The sequence below is a fragment of the Megalobrama amblycephala genome, linkage group LG3 (genome assembly GCF_018812025.1).
Source record: "Megalobrama amblycephala isolate DHTTF-2021 linkage group LG3, ASM1881202v1, whole genome shotgun sequence".
NCBI classification, from domain to species: Eukaryota; Metazoa; Chordata; class Actinopteri; order Cypriniformes; family Xenocyprididae; genus Megalobrama; species Megalobrama amblycephala.
The window spans coordinates 39051088-39074028 of NC_063046.1; the positions used below are offsets into that span (position 1 = coordinate 39051088).

The window sequence follows — 22941 nt, forward strand, 5'->3', positions numbered from 1 at the left end:
ATGTGAGTGTAAGAGCAGGCTTAGGGGTTAGAACAGGCTTGAGAAGACAATGGAGCGGAATCTGGAGCGGACTCCGGGACTGGAGCCATCACTGGACGCTGGCTGGAGAAGACACTGAAGTGAACTCAGGGGCTGGAGTCATATCTGGGTCCCAAGACACTCATATTCCACCAATACCCCTAGGGGCACATGCGTGGCTGCCATCTTGGGGCGAGGCTGTGGCAGGATGAGACAGAGGATGTGGAAACCTGAGAGGGGGAGATTTCTTCAGGGCCTTCCTGATGGAAATAACCGCAGGATCTGCCACTTTCGCTCCCAGGTCGGAGCTGTTAGATACCATCTTACAGGTTCTAGGGAAGACTGGAGACTTAGATTTGGAAATTTTATGGTTAGGATTGGACTTTGGGAATGGAATAAACCGCTGGTACTAGGAGGGCTGGAGTGGGTTGGGGTGGCAACAACAGAGTTGTGCTGGTGTCTTCATCAACCTCGCCAACAGTGAAGGACGAACCACTCAACCACAACACATGATCTATGTATTGTGCCAGAGCACCCAGGGTAGCACATGCTGGTACATGGAGAAGCAGCTGGTCATCCAGACCACTCCAGAAGACGGTTTTCATTGTTTCGTCATTCCAAGGTACCTGGTGGGCGAGCTGAAGGAACTCATCAACATAGAACTTGATCGGGCGGCCATCTTGGGTTATGGAGAGAAGGAGAGTGGCAGGATCAAATGAAATGGAGCTCATGGTTGTTGTGCACTGTTCAGGTCTGGTCTTCAGTCACAGAACACAGACTCAGGTGAGTACAAAGATGACAGTTTATTATCCAACAGGGTGAAATTATAAAGCAAATTATGCAAATCACAACAACCAGAGTGGATGAGGATAGAAACAGTCCAGACAGGCAAGGGCACCACACACACCTTGATGATTGCTGATGGTGATAATGTCTCTTATCTTTGCAGGAGTTGAGCAGACAATAATGGAGGAGAGGGGAATCCAGAGAAGCAGGAACACATGAATGGAGCTCAGGGAGAGAATACAGGTAAGCCGATCCAGGTGAGTAGCAAGCAACAATATATAGTCCAAGTTAGTAAGGACGAGACCAGACAAAGCCCATGTGTGTGGTGCTGGCTTTTATGGAGAGTTGATGAGGATGATGGCAGACAGATGTGTGATTGGGAAGTGCGTGCAGATGATTATCAGGGAGGATTGTGGGAAATGTAGTGAACAAGAGGAAACAGGCATGGTGACTGGTGACCCTGACAGTTACCTGTAGATTTCAATTTCTGTAGCCACTCAGCAGTCCGAAGTCTTTTGATTTTGATTACGGCTGAATCTCCGGTTGTCACTGAAGATTGTCATTTGGACCTTTCTGGATTACAATCCGCCATCAAAATGATAAGTTTAATTATTGCAGCTGCTGTGAGAAAAGGCTATAAATGATCCGCTACCAGCAGCATCCTATAAGCAGGGACTCCTTTCTTTCTGTTTACAGACGTGACGTAATGACGCAAAGACTAATGGCGGCATGCTTGAATTTCCCGCGGAAATCCCCCAGTATCGATTTATTATAAAACATTATTACAAGCTTATTGTTGTGAATTGGCCTAAGGTAAGGAGATAGTTTTCAACACTGGCTGGTTATGCTCTTGCTCAGAAATTGATTTGGGATAATTTTTAACCAAAAAAAGTTACGGACTGCAGCTTTAAACAAATGTTTTATTAACGTCACTGGAAGAATGTTTGTTCATAACCTTGAAAGAACGTTTAGCACGTTAGCTAAAGTTCTGAGAATGTTCCATGTTAGCTGGGTTTCTTTTGCAATTTGGCGTGAAGCTCGCAGAAATATCACAGGAGCACAACACGAACAGAAACTGTTTGGCTGAATTACAATGCTATTCATTGAATAACTTCACACTGTGAATGTGTGTGAATGTAGTGTGAGAATGTAGACCTATGAATGTAGACCTATGAACTGTGAATGTAGGCCTATTTGCCATATAAAACATCTTGTTAAATTTACAGTAAAAAAAATCTAGCAGAAATGCAGGTTACCAGAAATTCACCATAAAAAAATATTGACAATGTTTCCAGTATTACAAGATGATATATCGGTGCCTGTATATTTTACAACACATATTTAAGTGATTTTTTTTTTTTTTTAACCTTAAAATGTATGGATAACTGCTATAATAATGTGATTCTACAGAAGGCCATATAATGAATCATAGTTCATCATAAGTAGCCTGTCTATAAAACATGGTCAATATTGTGTTTAAAGACTGTCCAAATATAAAATATATGTAATTTATCAAGAAGTGACTTCTGGAAATGTCCTTTTGCGATTTGCAAAAAAAAAAAAAAAATGGCAGTATTTAAGTCATTAAAACATTTACAGTTTTTCCACTAGTAAGGTATTACATTTAACCAATTAAAAGGTTTGTATCTTTTTCTGTAAAAATTACAAACGTTTTTTTCACTGTAATCTCTGTAGAACAATTAAAATGAAACAAACACAGACTGTTATGCACAAAAGTATGTGCTTGTTTCATTTTAATTGTTAACTGCTTTCTTGAAGTCATTAAATAAGTTTAAAGTTTTGAGAGTTTGAGAGTCAAAGTCTTTTAAAAATGATCGTGTGGCTTCAGAAGACATGGGATATACCAGTTGAGTCAATGTCATGCAAACTTTACGTGCTTTTTTGAGCTTGAAAGTTCTTGGCCCTGTTGACTTTGATTGTACGCCTATGTACAAAATCTGAAACATTATTCAAAATATTTTCTCTTGTGACATCATATTTGTATATTGACATACAGTACAGGGCAAAAGTTTGGAACCACTAAGATTTTTAATGTTTTTAAAAGAAGTTTCTTCTGCTCACCAAGGCTACATTTATTTAATTAAAAATACAGTAAAAAACAGTAATATTGTGAAATATTATTACAATTTAAAATAACTGTTTTCTATTTGAATATATTTCACAAAGTAATTTATTCCTGTGATGCAAAGCTGAATTTTCAGCATCATTACTCCAGTCTTCAGTGTCACATGATCCTTCAGAAATCATTCTAATATGCTGATCTGCTGCTCAAGAAACATTTAATGTGTACAATTGTACAAAATATTTGTGTACAATATTTTTTTTCAGGATTATTTGATGAATAGAAAGTTCAAAAGAACAGTGTTTATCTGAAATCTAATCTTTTGTAACATTATAAATGTCTTTACTGCCACTTTTGATTGATTTAATGCATCCTTGCTGAATAAAAGTATTCATTTCTTTAATTTCTTTTCAAAAAAATAAAAATAAAAATTCTTACTGACCCCAAACTTTTGAACGGTAGTGTATAATGCTACAGAAGCTTTGTATTTCAGATAAATGCTGTTCTTTTGAACTTTCTATTCATCAAGGAATCCTGAAAAAAAAAAAGGACACAACTGTTTTCAACATTGAAAATAATCATAAATGTTTATTGAGCAGCAAATCAGCATATTAGACTGATTTCTGAAGGATCATGTGACACTGAAGACTGGAGTAACGATGCTGAAAATTCAGCTTTGCATCACAGGAATAAATTACTTTGTCAAATATATTTAAATAGTACACAGTTATTTTAAATTGTAATAATATTTCACAATATTACTGTTTTTACTGTATTTTTAATTAAATAAATGTAGCCTTGGTGAGCAGACGAAACTTCTTTTAAAAACATTAAAAATCTTAGTGGTTCCAAACTTTTGGACTGTACTGTATATCAAAGTGTAATCGATTTTTTTTAAAACGAGTTGCATTAACACTATTAAGAACAATCTCAACTAACACTTTATTATCTTACTAGAACTACTGGCCTTATTCAGAGCTGTGCTGCTCTTCTTATGCCTTGATGACGTTCAGAGAGGCCAGCAACAGACGTCACAGAAGTTCCACACCTTTAATATTGTTGAATCACTATGTGAACAGTGACACTGTTGGCAGCCAATCAAACACTGACAACAAGGCATCAACATGGGCCTGTTTTTGAAAAATTTTAAAGTAAAGCAAAAAGTTGCTTTGCTTTACTTTTACTTATTAAAAAGGTATTCATATTGTACTGCCCATATAGATTATAAGAAACCTTTATCAAAGTAATTGTGTCTCACTGTGTAAAACATGGTTTTTTAAACTGCAGACATGTCTGTGTGATTACTTTCCTCAGCATCTCTGTGCTTGGCAGACACACACAGCTGTTAAACCCTCTAACTAGCAGAGCCAAGAAAGACCTGCTGGATCTTGCCTCTTATTTCAGAGACCTGGTTTGTCATGTCTTGAACTATGCCTATAGCAGTAAAAAGATGTTGCGGTGTTTCATTTTTTTGAAGGATCTACTGTAGATCATTACCAGGTAACATGACTTGAAGACTTCAAGAAAAATATTAATATTTATAATATTAATATTGAACAACTGTAGTCACATGAACTGATTTAAATATGTTTAGTACATTAATGGGTCTTGAGAGGAAATGTCATTGCTGGCAATGCAGGCCTCACTGAGCCATCAGATTTCAACAAAAATATCTTCATTTGTATTTCGAAGATGAACGAAGGTCTTATGGGTGTGGAACGACATGAGGGTGAGTAATAAATGGCATTATTTTCATTTTTGGGTGAACTAACCCTTTAAGGGGATTTCCCATAACTGGGAACAACAACACTGGTCAGTGGACTGAAATCTCTGAATTAAAGTGTCAGATTCAGTTTCACCCCAGAGAAGCTTTACTTGTTGGTTGCACCTTATGAGGTGTTGTAAATAATTTCCTTGTTTACAACCGTGCTTAGTTCCAGAATGAATCAGCATTTTTTAATAAATGGTCTACTAAGTCATTCTTAAAGTCCCTTGCCGCCTACTGGTGTAAATATGTAACCTGCACTGAAGTCATTGATAAACCACCATCAGACTGTTTCTCAATACACACCAACATTATAAAATATTATTTATTGAACAGTAAGTAGAACATTAAGTTGTATTTTGGAAACCTTATATCTGACATTTGAGTAAAATTCATAAAAACAACAACTATTTGTTTTGTGCAGACAAGTCATTATTGCAATATAATTTGTACTTATTTGCAATGAAAGGCTTTACACTTTACAATTTTAGTATTTTATTTTCTTCTGTTATTAGATCTTTTAATAAGAAAAAGATGTTTTTGTCCTCTTTCTATTTATGCACTGAAAGTTCTAGGGCTTTGTTAATGTTCCCATGTTTAAAGTTGCCACATCATGGCATGCTTTGCATGTGCTGCACTTTATTTGTACCATTTTTTTTTTTTTTAGCATATTCTTATTTATCTTTTTAAGAATTTGAAAGATAATAAAGATATTGTTCGATAAGTGTGATCTCTGATTGTAGTCCTTGAAAAAGTAGTAACTAAAAAAGTAGTGCTTAAAAAGTCTTTGAAATTCCTGGAATTTCATTTTACAGTATCTGTCGAACCCGAATAATACCTACCCAGTGGTGGCCCTATGGTGGCCTGAACATTAATAAAGGAAAGGCAAACAAATTAGACAGAGAAAAAATGGATGACTGGAAATTAAAGATTAAAGACTCTTTTTAATAAATCTTAAGCAATGATCTTTCTATCTATCCCTTTTTTATTGTAATCTTTATTTAAAATAATAACAAATTTCAAAGATAGAATAACAGCAAAAATACTAAAAAAAAAAACCCAAACAAAAACAAACAAACAAACAAAAAAACCATACAGTAAGTACAGTAATTCTTCAAGGAAAATTAAAAGGAACTATCTATCTCTTATGAGCCACCAGATGGCGCTGTTGTCAATACTTAGAGGCTTTGAACCTTTGCATAATCAGAGGAAAAACTGTATTCTGTATTCCCCGATCGCTAGGATTCAAAAGCAATTATTAATAATCTAGAACCCGAAAAACAAAACCAGTAGAACAAGACAAGTGTCAAAAATCAGAAAGTCAACAGAAGGTAGGCTAAAACAAACAGAAAGGCGGGTAAACCAGAAACTAAATAAATAAATAAATAAATAAATAAATAAACAAGTCGTCGAAACCGCGATAATGAATTGCTAACGTTAATAAATAATAAAATAACATTAATTATTCCACCCCAGATTTTGCTTACCTTTTTCTGATTATTGCACTATTACAGCATGTTTCAGAGCACATACTCCATTTAATGCTGCTGTGACTGCAGAGGACATCACATCATGGTGTTGTGTGTCTAATGCAGGCTCAGAGAAAGCAAGTGTCTCTTCAAAAAATGGAGGAGAAACAAATCCAATGTACAAAAATAAAACAAATCAAGTATAACAAAATATATGATTAAACTGTGTGTATAATTCACATATTTTTTCTAATGTGACACTGTCCAACAGCCAATAGATCTCCATATTTGGTGTAGGCAAGTTAGACCTATTTATAATTAACTTTATTATTGTAACTGTATTTTTTTGTCAACATCATGACATAAATACAGAAGCACATGATTGCATTGGTGTATCTTACCTTAGAGTATTTTTACAACATGAGCTTAAGCCTGATATTTAACATGCTTACAAAGAAAATGTGTTAACCTGACAACTTCATGACAACTTCAACCTGCCAAGGCAACATCTGTAATTTTTTTGTTTATTTTTGTCACATAATATTATATTTTATTTTGTTTAAGCTTTATTTTAATTAAAATGTTTTAATAGTTTGAGTTTAGTTAACAATAATAACATTGAAACATACAAAATAATGCATTTAATAACATTTATTAAAGCTAATATATATTAAAATTAGTGTTTTAAAGCTTTTTTATTTTATTTTATTTATTTTTTATTCCTAAACATTAACTGTAAGAATGTAAGTAAGGAATAATTGACGACGGGACATTGAATTAGGCCTATTAGAAAATAATGCACAACCGAAGTGGTAATGTGGCCACAACGCAAAGTGGCTGTTATAACGCAAGTGTCCATTTTTCAATATTCAACAGCCCGGGGTCAATTATTATTTTCATATGTCTATGCCCTAGGCCTATAGGCACTCGAAAAAAGCACATGGTTGAGATGGTCCTCACTGCAGAACACGAGATCCAGGGGGCGGGGATGGATCTAAACCTACCCATCGCCACCCCCTGGATCTGGATCCAACATTTTAGACCTTCGTTTATCTTCAGAACACAAATTAAGACGTTTTTGATAAAATCCGATGACTCAGTACGACCACTGATTCGAAACAAATGATTCGTAAAGCTTTGAAGCTTCATGAAGCAGTGTTTTGAAATCGCCCATCCCTCGATATTGTAAAATAAAGTTGCTATTTTGTTATTTCTGGCACACAAAAAGTATTCTCGTCGCTTTATAATATTATGCTTGAACCACTGTAGTCACATGAACTGTTTTAAATGTCTTTAGTAGCTTTCTGGGCATTGAAAAAGGGAGTGTTATTGCTGGCGATGCAGGCCTTACTGAGCCATCGGATTTTATCAAAAATATCTTAATTTGTGTTCCGAAGATGAACGAAGGTCTTACGGGTGTAGAATGACCTGAGGGTGAGTAAGTAATGACTGAATTTTCATTTTTGGGTGAACTAACCCTTTAACCTATATACCAGTCTTCGCCCCCTGGATCTCGTGTGTTCTGCAGTGAGGGGCTACTGAAAAATTGGGAAACATCCCTTTTTGTTCCGCAAAGATCCTAAACTTGCAAGAGGGAGGGGAAGTTATTAAGGTGAGTTCACGTTATGTCGTAATTACATAATGATTCTGAACTATAAAAAGCCTTCACGTGCTTGTAGAACTCGTAATTTTCTGAGAGCTACATGTACATGTGGCTACTGTACCCCCGACCACTGCAGATTTAAGATGTGTTCGACTTGAAACTGTGCTGTGCTGCAGCCTGAACAGTGTATGACATCAAAGTACCGCGAGAGCGATTTGAAAGCACGCAGAGCTATATTCAGTTATTACGAAATTGTGTGAACGCAGCAAAGATTCCAAGGCACATAAATTGCAGTATTCCATATAAACAAAACAAGAACTGTAAATTGTGACTTTACAGAATAAGAAACATTTAATTTCATCTAGCTTTATTTACCATTATACCATGATCTGTCTGAATACTCTGATTAGCTGGAATGTGTGAGTTGAAACCAAGTAGTTCCAGTCAGTTTTATCACCATTCTAAATCAATGCTCTGTCTTTATTTCAGGACATCCACACATCTCACATCTATCTCAGATTTGAAGAATCTTTGTATGGGCAATATGTTTTGTGCCACTTTAGCTCCAACACACCCACCTGCATGGAAGTTTCTAGTGATCCTGAATATCTTGATTTGCTGGTTCAGGTGTGTTTAATTAAGGGCTGAAGCTAAAAACTGGAAAATTGCCCTCAAGGAACAGGTTTGGACACCCCTGCAGTACACGTCGGATAAAGTCTTTATGGATTGTACATTGTTTGGTTAGGCAATGAAAGTATTTCCTCACGTGACAAATGTATAGTACTTTAGTAGTAGGCAACCCAACCCCTATCCATTGACTTTATATTGAATGAAGCTGCCTCGTCATTTCTTGCTTCTAACAAAAGACAGAAGACAGAACAATGCCTAAAAGCTGCTGTGTAACAGGATGTACAGCAAACCAGCTAAAAAACAGACGTTTTTATAAGCTACTGAACTGTAAAAGCCAGCCTTTGAGGCAAAAGCAGGCAATAAAATGTGAAGCATCAGCAGGAAGAATGGGTAAATTGTGGGTAAATGTTAGTTTCTCAATATATCTCCTCTTCTCAGGTTCACATAGGGTGGTGAAATAATCCTTGCATGGTTAAAAATAATGTTTTTTTTTGTTAGTTATTTTAGCATATCCTGTCAGAGATTATGTTCCCCTCCAGTGGGTGTAGTTCTCGGAGTAATATGACACATTGCACTCTGTCTCAATTGCCTGTATCCACTTTTGTGTCCTAAAACGGGACACCCTTTTTGGGTCGACAGCTTATAAAAACTTAGTTTTAGCTTCTTTGCTGTACACCTTGTCACATAGCAGCTTTTAGACATTGTTCTGTTTTTGTTATAAGTCAGAAATGACAAGGTGGCAGCTTCACACAAAGTCAATGGAGAGGGTTGGATATATATATATATATATATATATATATATATATATATATATATATATATATATATATATATATATATATATATATATAGTGGAGACCTCATTCAAAAAATAAATCATATATTCAATATTTGTCTTAATCTTGTCTCATTTATAAATCCTGTCTCCTGTATAAATGGCCAGAAATCCAATCCAGACATTTGTAATTTGATTTTCAGTGCCAACAGGACAAAATGCAGATGCCTGAGAAAAACATCACAAGCCCATGAATTCATAACACCATCCCAGGGAACAGGTTCATCTTGTTCTGTCACTTTGTCTTTTAACCTGAAATACAATCATGTTACTCATCTTCACAATAGAGATGCATCCTCCTTAACCCTCTACCGCATAGTGTTGCCATATGGCAACATACACTTTGTGTTCATTTCCTTGCCACTGTCTCTTTAAGAGAACATTCTCGTTTTTTTGTTGGTAAGAGAAGACCTTAGTTTAGCCAATGATGTGCTTTGGTTAAGTCACATGACATGCAATTTTTTTCTGTGGCGCGATTTTCTGACAGACTGCCATCTCTTGTATGTAGTTGCTGAAAGCAAATTAAAATGTCAGTAACAAACAAGGACCCGCCCATGTCACATTCACAAAAAAATTGTTAACGTCATCTCAGGTAAGTTATGATGACTTATTCACCACTCAAATTTTTTTTTATGAAATAAGTTTTTGGTAAATCAATAAAATGTCTGTGTTGCCATATGGCAACATTGCGCAATAATGGAATGACATTATTATAATAGGTTAGCTAGCTAGCAAAGGCCAGCTGTAACAATAACAACATTAATGCTAGTGATATAATGTTGATTAGTCATATGTTAAGGACTGCCATGACATTTGTATTATGGATTAAATCAACATCAGAGACCTGCCATCACAGCCAGTATACTGGCCCAGTCCTACCACTGGCCTACCATTGTGTCTCAAAAAGGCTGGTGCAAGTGGCTGTAAGTGTATTGTTAGGGTAAAGTGCACCAAATGTTATGTGTACATGTGTCTCACCTGTGAAAAAAAAAATGCTTTTTGAAGTTTCATACAGAAAAAAGGTGAAGTTTCAAGGATTTTGGGGGGTTCATGTTCATAACCTTCCTCTCATAAGATTGCGTAATGTTGAATTTTCATGAACTTCAATGTTTTTGGTTTTATGTCAATGTTTTATGATACATGATGAACAGTATTAGATTTGTTTTTTACTGTCTACATTTGCAATTTAAGTAATATTCACGAAAAACGTAATGAAATAAGTATAAGGTGTTGTTTATATTTACTGCTAAAGCTTATAATAGCACCAACTGATTCAATACAAACAACATTTTTGAGGAAAAATATTAACTATATACACTTACACTTATACTAAGTTATTTCCACTATTGCGCGTTGTTGCCATATGGCAACATATCATAAAGTACCTTAAAATAATATTTTTTTCCAAAAAATTTTTTTACAGCACTTCAAGTTAAGCCATTCTAAGAAACGAAAAAGAGTCAAATCATTTTTTTTTTTAATAAATTTATCATTTATTGGATAAATTTTTGGAACATGAATACATTTTTAATGCAATCCGAGATATTTTTGTCCCTTTATTGAAAGTCTATGCACCCAAAACGTTCATAAAGAAATTGAAATCCAGTCACGCTTTAGATTAAGTTCTAATTCTCACTATTATTAACTAACCAATAACTATGACTTTTGGCTCAATAAACTCCTAATTACTGCTTATTAATAGTTAGTAAAGTAGTTGTTAAGTTTAGGTATTGGGTAGGGTTAAAGGGTTAGTTCACCCAAAAATGAAATTTCTGTCATTAAGTACTCACCCTTATGTCATTCCAAACCTGCAAGACCTTTGTTCATCTTCGGGACACAAATTAAGAATTTTTTTGATGAAATCCAAGAGTTTTTTTTTTTTTTTAATCTCTCATAGAAAGCAATGAAATTACCACATTCACAGTCCAGAGAAGTAGTAAAGACATGGTTTGTTATTGTTGTGTTGCACACATAAAGTATTTTTGTCGCTTCATAACATTAAGGTTGCACCATTGTAGTCACTTTATTACTTCTCTGGACTTTGAATGTGGTAATTTCGTTGCTTTCAGCTAAAAAAAAAAAATCTCGGATTTCATCAAAAATATCTTAATTTATGTTTGGAAGATGAAAGAAGGTGTTACGGGTTTGGAACAACATGAGTGTGAGTAATTAATGACAGAAATTTATTTTTTTTTCTAACCCTTTAAGGGAATATGGTCATGCAGAACAAGACATTAATATGCACTTATAAGCACTAATAAACAACCAATATCCTAGTAATATGCATGCTAATAAGCAAGTAGTTAATAGTGAGAACTGGACCCTAAAGTGTTACGAGAAATCCATATGAATCAAGCATTTTAATCCAAGTCTTCTGAAGAGACATGATCCCTATATGATGAAAAGATTTAATTTGGCAATTAAACAATCAGCGAACATACATAGGGCACTCATATATGGTAAACGGAAGCTCAACTGTACTTGCTTTACCTCATTGGTTCTCATATGTCAAGCAAGCATGCCTGAGTTTTTGTTTACCAAATTTTAATGCTCCATGCCAGGGCCGTGCACAGACATTTTAAGGGGCAGTGGCCCAAACCAAAAAAAGGGGCACTAAAGGGACAGTGGGGGTGGCGGTGGGGAAAACAGCACCTTCACTCTGACTCTTTTGAGTGGACTTATGCAATATGATCTTAAAATAAAGAATGAATAACAAAATTTTTACAATCACATATTGTAACAATTATTAAGATTAGTGCTAATTCAATTTACGATTTACAATTTATTATCAAAATGACACATCAGTAGGATTTCAGTAAAATAAAAATTATTTCTCATATCTTTTTAGATAACTGTATCAGTCTCAGTCAGTTTTGTCAGTTCCACATTATTTAGCAAGTCAGTTATTTTGCAATATGGAGAGGAAGAAAGATCTCTCTGAAGATGAAAATCATGAAACAGTGCCTTGAGTGCAATGCCTTGAAAAGTCATGAAAACAACTTACTGTATATTCTGCAAAACCTGAATAGAGATTATTGAACTGCTAAAATATTTGTGAGTGATGCAGAGCACAGCAGAACTCACTCAGATAAAGGATTATTAAGGAAAATTTCTGTCAAATTAATTGTATTAAGACGGCAGCAAAAAGCCAGTGTTGAGCAGCAAACAGGCATTTAAAGCTGCTGGAGTTTCAAGATCCTCTCCATACAGGCTGGCAGTTGATTTTCCATTTACCTAAGAAGACCTGGCAAACTACTCAACAAACATAAGATATGAATAATAAAACAAACACTTTCTTTGAAAAACTAAAACCTGAATTTGTATTTTACTGAAATCTCACTGTCACTTGCATAATAATTTGAAACTCATATAGAACATATATATATATATATATATATATATATATATATATATATATATATATATATAGAATATTTACATTTGAGTTTCATTAAATGACCATCCCTACAGTATAAATTCCGGGTATGTCTTGTTCTTTGAAACCACACTAATGGAGAAGACTGCTGACTTGGCAATGGTCCAGGAGACAATCATTGACACCCTCCACAAAGAGAGTAAGTCACAGAAGGTCATTACTGAATGTGGTGGCTGTTTACAGAGTGATGTATCAAAGCATATTAAATGCAAAGTTGACTAGAAGGAAGAAATTGGGTAGGCAAAGGTGCACAAGCAACAGGGATGACCACAAGCTTGAGAATACTGTCAAGTAAAGCCGATTCAAACACTTGGGAGAGCTTCACAATGAGTCAAATGAAGCCGGAGTCAGCGCATCAAGAGTCACCACACTCTGACATCTTCAGGAAAAGGACTACCAAGCCACTTCTGAAACAGAAACAACGTCAGAAGCATCTTACCTGGGCTAAGGAGAAAAAGAACTGGACAGTGAACAGTGGTCGAAAGTCCTCTTTTCAGATAAAAGTAAATTTTGCATTTCATGTTGAAATCATGGTCCCAGAGTCTGAAGGAAGACTTGGGAGGCACAGAATCCAAGCTGCTTGAAGTCTAGTGGGAAGTTTCTGAAGTTAGTAATGATTTGGGGGGCTGTGACGTCTGCTGGTGTTGGTCCATTGTGTTTTATCAAGTGCAAAGTCAATGCAGCCATCTTTCAGGAGATTTTGGAGCACTTTATGCTTCCATCTGCTGACAAGCTTTATGGAGATGCTGTTTTCCTTTTCCAGCAGGACTTTAGCACCTGCCCACAGTGCAAAAACCACTTCCAAGTGGTTTGCTGACCATGATATTACTGTGCTTTATTGGCCAGCCAACATGCCTGACCCCTGAATCTATGAGATATTTTCAAGAGAAAGATGAGAAACAGTCGATCCAACAATATACAGATGATCTGAAGGCTCAATAGTGCCTCAGCAGTGCCACAGGCTGATCACTTCCATGCCACACATCACTGATGCTGTAATTTGTGCTAGGAGCAAGTCATTTGCCATAATATGTGCTGCCGACCAAGTATTGTGTGTACAAATGAACATACTTTAAAGAACTTGAACTTTTCTGTTTTGAAAATCCATTTTTTGATTGATCTTAGGAAATATTCTAATATTTTGAGATACTGGATAGAGCTACGCTCTAATCATCAAAATTAAAAAAAAAAACTTTTGAAATGTTTTACTTTACATGTAGGGAATCTAGAATATATGAAAGTTTCATTTTTAAAAATAATTAACTTTTTCACGATATTCTAATTAAATGACCAGCACCTGTATATATATATGTTTTGTTATAGATTACTAGTATCAAATAAGAATTGATTATAATATGAAATATTCTTTACAGGAGTTAAAATGTGACAAACTGTTTCTGGCATATTGATTACCATTTCTATTTAACCACACAAATGCTATAGTTAAATTGGGGGCTTTTGTAGCAGAATTATAGTAATTTGTGGTTACCATGGAATAATTACAATTATTTATTTTTATTCTTAATAAAGCCATGGTTAATTTTCGTAAGGGCTACTGGCATGTGTCATGATCACCATCTGTTCCTGTCAGTTCCCGGACTACATCCCCCATCATCCACTCTGCCACTCACCTGCACACACTTAACACTAATCACTAATCACCACACCCAGCTGCAGCTCATTACCAGGACTATAAAAGACTCTTACACACATCACCTCACTGCTAGGTCTTGTTTTCCCTGTGTTGCATTACCAAGCGTTATATCCTGTCTGCCTGTCCTGTGTTACTGTTCCTGCCTGTTTCCTGTTTGTTGACCCGTTGCTGCCTGTCCTGACCATCGCCTGCACCCTGACTACGATTCTGCCTGTTCCTTGTTGTTCCCGTCTGCTCCCGTTTGACCCTGCCTGTATGACAACGCTCACTGTAAATAAAGCTTTGCATTTGGATCCCTACCTGAGTCCCGCCTTCGTTACAGCATGCTGGAGTTTTGAATCAATGTTTGCAGTGATGAATGGCCTTTAGCAGCCTCCCTTCTCTAGGTCTTGGTATTTTTTTTGTAAAGGCATTGTTTTTTGTCTATCATGTGTGCCAACAGCAAATTGGTGTTATTTATATAAGATCGTGTATAATAATTTGATTTGACACAAATTCTCTTCCAAGAACGTGGATGTTCTGTACAGGTTGTTAGCATAGACTGTAAAAAAAAAAATAAAAAAAAAGTGTTGTTAGACTATTAGAGGAACAGGAGCAACAGGAGCAAAACACTGATGGAGGTGGGCGAGAGGGGCCTCTCGGCCAATGAGGGCAGAGGGGCAGTGGCTCTAGCCACCGGGCCACCCCCCTGTGCACGGACCTGCTCCATGCATAGATGCCACATTCAACTGCTCTAGACACGTCAACATGTCCACCATCTTGGAATGGTTAACATGATGCTGTTCATCACTCAAACTAACAAATCTATTCATTTTCATCAAAAATGTCACATCATTGTGTAGACCATGGCTGTAAAACACAAGCTATAAATTCCAGATGAAATGAGAAAAACTTCCAGAGGAGAAAATGTGCTGGTTTGTGTTTATTTCGGTTTTATTATTCTGGTGTGATGTCTCCAGAATTTCAAGCAGAAGAAACTGAATGAAATATTCTGAATGATCAATCCATTATCTGACTTGTGTTGCAGGCTGGAATTAAACCACACCATTTTCGCTCGTCTGACCAGAGGAGAACTGGCACCCAGACTGAGTCTGGTTTCTCCCAAGGTTTTTTTCTCCATTCTGTCAACTGATGGAGTTTGGATTCCTTGCCACTATCACCTTTTGGCTTGCTTAGTTGGGTAGACTTAATATTCTGCATTATTATTGACTTGAGTGCACTGACACTATTGGATGAGAACTGAACTGAGCTGGATGATTACATCACTAAAAAAAGTGCTGCTTTATAGATGAATTGAACCCATAATCAATGAACTTCAATTATTATACCAAAATTGATTTCAACTGAATAACTTGTTTACTATTGTCTTTCTATTATTGTCATGTACCTGTAACTGTAGATATAAGCATTTAACACTTCCAGGATTCAGGATAATTATACATAAAAATTACTATAGTTCTTTGTCTTAATTTAGCAGTATGTCTTACTGATTAATGCAATCAATACTAATATATAAAATAAATATTTTTGTTTCTTTGTCAGTTTTGTGAGTGCTTAATGTCAGGTACAGCAACCAGTATGCTGCTGGAAATATGGTGTTGTAAAATAAGTTAACTTTAGTAGAGTATTGTTAAACAGGTTTTAATAATCATTTACAGTACAAAGTAAATGTTTATACATGAAATATTCAAATGCCCATAAAACACACACACACACACACACACACACACACACACACACACACACACACATGTTTGTGTGTGTATGTGTGTGATAAACAGACAGTCTCAACAACAAAGATATTCCTAAAGTATTTTTCACACCCCTGGGTCATCTTTAATTTTCTCTGTGTTTATGGTTTGTGTTTCCACAGGCACTTTCTTCATCTCAAGTCCTTTGACCCAGGTGTAGGCACAGGATCCAACCAGCACCATCATATTGCTTGTCCACCAGAGCGCACTCTTATGGGACGCCGAGTAGACAACTGCCAATACAGTCTGTGCACAGGATTTGGCTGTGCCGGACACATTGTGCGTCAATGGACTAGTGAACTTGATCTGAAGTCCCGTCACGTATCCAATTGCAAAGCCGAAGACTCCACCTACAATCATCATGCCCCAAAAATGTAAATGTGTCAGTCGGCTAAACTCAAACAAGCTTTTAAGTTCCCCAAAAATTACAATAAGGGGAATAAAAAGTACACTAGCATTGAGGTTGTTGTAGTAAGAGAGCTTCCAGATATTTCCATCCACCACTGGCAACACTTTCTTTGTGAAGATGGCATTGAGAGATACACAAAGACTGGCAATTACACCGAAAATGACTCCTGTCCAAGAAAGAGAACCTGCCACAGATTCTTGGTCCACACCCAGCCAGAATCCACCTGAAGGTAAAGAACAAAGCACAAACTGTCAGCATACCTCTTTTGCAACAAACACCATTGTACTGATTAACAGGATCTTCACAGTCGCTGTGACAACATCAAAAAAAAAAAAAAAAAAAAAGAGGCATTTTCCTGATTTACAAAATATCAATAACTTTTTTATTTTTAGACCAGGGAACAATAACATTCTATTTATTCCAAGTGCACTCGTTAAAATCTCAAGCTCTTTAAAGTCGTCTGAATTCTGATTGTGTCACTGTTTTTATCATTCATCAGTTACAAATTAAAAGTTCATTAAAAGTTCAAAGGGGGTACTAGGGAAAAAAAAATTAAGTGCATCAATAACTTCAATACCCTGCATTTATTGCATTTTATTTATTTAATTTTCCATTTTCCTTAAATTATACATTTACAAGGTCATATTATAGGGTACACAGTTACTAAGCACAGTATCAATTCTGCTTAACACCTTTATTATTACATCCGCTATTTGACTCAATAACGGTTTATTGAAACTTGTACACTACAGTCCCATAGACAGATATAGGCATAGGCTAAATACTATATGTTTAAAGGTCCCGTTCTTCGTGATCCCATGTTTCAAACTTTAGTTAGTGTGTAATGTTGTTGTTAGAGTATAAATAAAATCTGTAAAATTTTAAAGCTCAAAGTTCAATGCCAAGCGAGATATTTTATTTAACAGAAGTCGCCTACATCGAACGGCCAGTTTGGACTACATCCCTCTACTTCCTTCTTTAATGGCGTCACTAAAACAGTTTTTTGACTAACCTCCGCCCACAGGAATACACAAGAGTTGCGTTTGTAGAGTGTGTTTGTCGCCATGTCGTCGAAACGCTGTTATTTTCATCCCGCAGTCCAATCACCGGGGGCCTGTACCATGATGGTAGTTGAACAAACTCAGGGTTATAGGATTAGTTTCGAGTTGACAAAACCAAACCACTCCTATCTGGCTTTGTTGGTACCATGATGCTGATCATCAACTTTCTCTGTCAACTCAGGCTTTGATCCTGAGTTTGTGGAGCGCGTGCACATGAATCTGTGACATCAGTGCCAAACAGCCAATCACATGCCTTGCAACAGAGATAAACTGTGATTCACTTCTCGCGAGAGAGCCAGCGTGATTCAAAACTCTTTTGCTGAAAATGAAGAATTTAAACGCATTTACACTAATGGAAAATACTTGTCTGTGAAAGAGGACAAATAAAAGAAATGATCTTTCTCTATCAGTGCAAGTGAAAGTTGTGAAGTTAGTTTATATAGTTGATCATATATAGCAATAGAGACTCAAATATACAAGTTCACATGTAGTCATATTTAAAGAGTATATTTACTTATTTATATTACATAAGATCTATATATATATTAATATTCATTGAAACTAAATGCTTACTAACAACTGTTAAACTAAACTTGTGTGCATGTAATGGATTAATAAAAATATAGATAATTATACAAATCATATATAAATCATAAAATAATTCTAAGTAATTATCATTAAAACCAGACAATTTTATCATTAAATATTTGTTTTTACTATATTGTGACATTTAATTTGGAGGAAGAGAAACTGAGGGATGGACTTTATTGTGTTGGGTGTGTCAGTGTCACTTAGCTTACGTCTGATTGGTCCAATTTCAGTTTGAGATCTCTAACCTAGAACATAACCTGCCCCGGAGCAGGTTAGCCATGGAGCGTAAGTTACTATGGCGATGAACACCGCTAAAAGCCAAGTCACTTTCATGGTACCTAAAACCCAGGATTGGCACAAACTAATCTGAAACTTACCTGGTTAGCCAGCTAATCCAGCTTCATGGTACAGGCCCCGGGTCTGATTCCGGCTCAAATTGATAGGGTAAAATTAAAGACATGTTTACAATAACACTGAGCGCGTGCATCTCCACGTTATGGTAAGAGGCGTGACCTTTCCGGGCAAGATGCGCTAAACTGCTGTCGAATCACAACACAGGAACCGCTGGCACAATCAGAACTCGTTACGTATTTCTGAAGGAGGGACTTCATAGAACAAGGAAGTCATCAGCCCGTTTTTATGACAGTGGAAACAGCGGGATACAGATAAGTAAATTATGTGAAAAATACTGTTTTTTTACACGCGAAACATGAACACATGTTATATTGCACACTATAAACACAATCAAAGCTTCAAAAAACCACGAAAAACGGGACCTTTAAGCATTTTCCTCCCATAAAGAAAACGCTTGATGGTGACAGTGACATTAAAAGACCAAACTTAGTAAACACTATAATAATAAAGCATACTATACAGAAACATTGGTTTGTGCAGAATTTGATCTTTTAATATCACTATCTTTTAATATTAGTAGGCTACATTAAGCAACGTTAAGCTTTTTCTTTATAATGGTTTTCTGTGTGAGGAAAACGCTTAACGTGTAATTAAACGAATTGCGTTCATATTCTGGGCTCAACTGCTTTTTTGTACATAGTATGGTTTATTAGTATGATGTTTACTGAGTTTGGTCTGTTAATATCACTGTCTTAGTACATTAAGGCCGTGTGTCCACCATTTTCAGCTGGCTAAAAACGCTAGGCGCTCTGCTTAAAACGCCCGTCTGTGAGCGCTTGAGAGCACTTCTGCAGCGCAGCGTTTTTTTTCCCGTTGAGACGCTTTGTTGCTATGATACGGAATATCCGCGGCACTGTTACTTATAACTGATTTTGCAGGTAATTTGTTTCAGACTTAAAATGTTGACACAATGTGAAATTACTTGCTATGTATTTTCGGAGAGCAGCAATATTAATTTCTCATCCATTTTGTTCCGTTCTCTGTTTGTTGATGTCGCTGTACAGTGACGGTTGGCCGGTGTAGTATTTGTCCCGCCCCTCCTCCACTCTTGACTGGACGGCTGGCTAAAAAGTGACAGTGATGAGCGCAGCGTTTTACTCAAAGTTGAACGTTCTTCAACTCGAGGCGACCAGTAAAAAACGCCCAGCTCTCAGCACTTGAGCGTGAAAAAGACGCTCGGCGCCTCGTTACGCTCCTGGCGTTTAAAAAAACGCGGCGTTCCCATTGAAAACAATTGAAAAAGTACGCTAGCAGCTGGAAAAAACGCTCTGGTGGACACACGGCCTAAGCCATGTTAAGCGTTTTTCCGGCATAAGACTCCTTAGCGGTTTTCCCCCTGAATGCGCACGCATCCAGTATTGTTTGTATACAAGAAACCTGTCTAAATCTTTGGTATCTTCTGAACTATTCTGAGATGTGTATAAAAATGGCAGTCTTTTGCTTCATATTTCATAGCTTTCCAATATGATCACTGTTGATGAGGAGCTGCCCATGCCGTACCATACTTGAGCGTGCAATACAACACTCTCTCATTAAAACCATTGTGTATAGGCGCATTTTCAACATTAACCCTTGTTATATATGTATTTTTTAGGTTTTAATGACTTTTTTAGTTTTAATAAAAGTGACACTGAGTAAAAAGCAGAAAATCATTAGAAAATCTGCGCCGGTGCTAAGCACATTTCTGGTGGGAATGTAGCCCCAGCAAGCCCTGCCACTGCCTAAATGGACAAACTGCTCTACAAAGCGCGTTTCGTCACTATGTTGTTCTTCTTCTAAATCATTTGGTTTTTTTATAGGCAGCTTGCATTGTCACTACATTGAATACTTATGAAGTAGTAGTAGTACTGGTAGTCATCTGATTTATTAGAAGTAGAGACTGTTCTTTGTTAGAAATAAGAAGAAACCTCATTGCTTGACTGGCTACTCTCTTCTGTCTCAGATGACAACGACATCTTTGTCTTGTGTCGGCCAGACGGCCACTGTAGCTTCTCTTTGTGCTTCGAAAGGGAGGGGTCAGCGCCATTGGTTGCAGTTTGCAACCTCACCGCTAGATGCTGCTAAAATTTACACACTGCACCTTTAAAGATAACTATATTAAAGTTCACATCAATGCACAAAAATGTTCTTGGATGGCCTGAATGTGAGTAAATTAAAGGGTTAGTTCACCCAAAAATGAAAATTCTGTCATTTATTACTCACCCTCATGCCGTTCCGCACCCGTAAGACCTTCGTTCATCTTCGGAATGCATATTTTTTTTTGTTGAAAAAAACATATTTAAATCAGTTCATGTGATTATAGTGGTTCAATATTAATATTATAAAGCAATGAGAATATTTTTGGTGTGCCAAAAAAAACAAAATAATGACTTATTTAGTGATGGCCGATTTCAAAACACTGCTTCAGGAAGCATCGGAGCACAAATGAATCAGTGTATCGAATCTGCTGTTCGGGGCGCCAAAGTCACGTGATTTCAGTTTGACACGCAATCTGAATCATGATTCAGTACACTGATCCATTATGCTCCGATGCTTCATGAAGCAGTGTTTTGAAATCGGCCATCACTAAATAAGTATTTATTTAGTTTTTTTTGGCACACCAAAAATATTCTTGTTGCTTTATAATATTAATATTGAACCACTGTACTCACATGAACTTATTTAAATATGTTTTTAGTACCTTTATGGATCTTGAGAGAGGAAATGTCATTGCTCCCTATGAAGGCCTCACGGAGCCATCGGATTTCAACTAAAATATCTTAATTTGTGTTCCGAAGATGAACGAAGGTCTTACGGGTGTGGAACGGCATGAGGATAAGTAATAAATGACAGAGTTTTCATTTTTGGGTGAACTAACCCTTTAATGAAGGTCTTACGGGTGTGGAACGGCATGAGGGTGAGTAATAAATGACATTATTTTTATTTATGGGTGAACTATCCCTTTAAATGCTCGAGCTCTTCAAAGTTGGGTGGATTCTGATTGGCTGTAAATGTTTTTAGTTGTGGTGTGGACTTCTCTTAATATTCTTAATAATCAAAACTGTTTCAGTGTGACTATCATTATTATTATAGTTAGAGGTGTGCATCTTGCCTCACAATTCAATTAATTATTAGCCTATAGTGGTTTTAAAAATCACAATTACTTGTTATATAATTATAATTATTTTTATTTGCTTTGAGACGGAAACGTGCATCCATTGGTGTGTTTTCTTTATTTAACTGGTAAGAGAGAGAGAGAGAGAGAGAGAGAGAGAGAGAGAGAGATGGGGAGGTTTGATACTCACCTAGTATGACTCCACAACACAGCACCGCGTACAAAGACGTCGACTGTTTAAGAACCACGTAGGACAAAATAACGTTAAAAACGGTGGAAAGTGAGCGGCCAACCGTATAGAAAGCAACTCCCACATATTTGAGGCACAAGTTATTGAATGTGATCATGCTGATGAACACGACCGTCAAAGGCAACATCTCTCTGGACACTCTCAAATCAAATTTCAAAGACGGGAAATCCACGTATCCAGGACAAAAGTATGAGAAAACGTTCATGAGCAAACATAGTCCAACGCTAACAACACACTGGAAAAATGTGATGAAGAGAGGCGCATTTAGGTCCTTGTTGTCTAACAGGTAGTTGTTCAGGAATACCATGGAAATCGAAACAAACCAGTAGAGAGTCACGACCAATGCGATTTTGACCGCTCTCAGAATAAAGGGCTCTCCTTTGTCCCCCGGACGACTGTAGTCTGTGAATGCCATTCTTAATATTCTGGATCGTTTGAGTTGGGACCTGTTCATGTTTCAGGAATAAAGGAGAATAAATAACATTAGTTATTTCATAATAATAACGACAACAACAACATTTCGCGCCGGCTCCCTGCGCTACTCTGCACTGGACATGAGAAAAGCCATATAGGCGATATCCAGAGAGGTCGACAACTTCCCTGTTCCGCGTTTCTTAAAGTGATACCCTCACCTAGCAATAAAATCATAAAATTGCACAAAATCGACTCTCACAATGAACTATGAGCGGCAACAATTTAATATTTATCATAATAAGTTTTATAGCTGCTTTCATGAATAAATAAAAAATAAATACAAGAAATACTAGGGGAGCGTTTCAGATGCTCAACCATATACCTAAACAAGAATAAAATAATTTCAAATTTTATGTTTGTAAAGTATAAAAATGACAAAATATGTTCACACTTGATACTTGAGTCTTACCTTACTGGACGTCAGACATTTGCTCAAAACAATTTGCATTGCATCAGGAAGTGTTTTTAATTTTGAACTCCTCCTTTCCCTTAAGACAATACCATATGCTACCATATGGTTGTATTATCATTATTACAATAGAACAAAACGAGCAAATTACTTATGAGATATCTGTCAACACACTTAAGTCACGCCAAAAAAGAAGAGATGAAATAAAA

General features: G+C 36.4%; 1 protein-coding gene across 2 annotated transcripts; it reads right to left on the reverse strand.

Annotated features, from left to right (window-relative positions):
• Window positions 1–15899: 15899 nt before the first annotated feature.
• On the reverse strand, window positions 15900–22859 carry slc35c1 (solute carrier family 35 member C1). Of its 2 annotated transcripts, XM_048183259.1 has the most exons (3): window positions 22733–22859; window positions 21790–22295; window positions 15900–16662 (listed from the first exon to the last, which is right to left on the reverse strand). In XM_048183259.1, exons 2-3 carry the CDS (start codon window positions 22262–22264, stop codon window positions 16097–16099), a joined length of 1041 nt encoding a protein of 346 aa, XP_048039216.1. In that variant the 5' UTR covers window positions 22265–22295; window positions 22733–22859; the 3' UTR covers window positions 15900–16096. The 2 variants fall into 2 exon arrangements, with proteins under 2 accessions (XP_048039216.1, XP_048039215.1); XM_048183258.1 differs by lacking the exon at window positions 22733–22859 and having other exon boundaries at window positions 21790–22611.
• Between the last annotated feature and the right edge of the window lie 82 nt (window positions 22860–22941).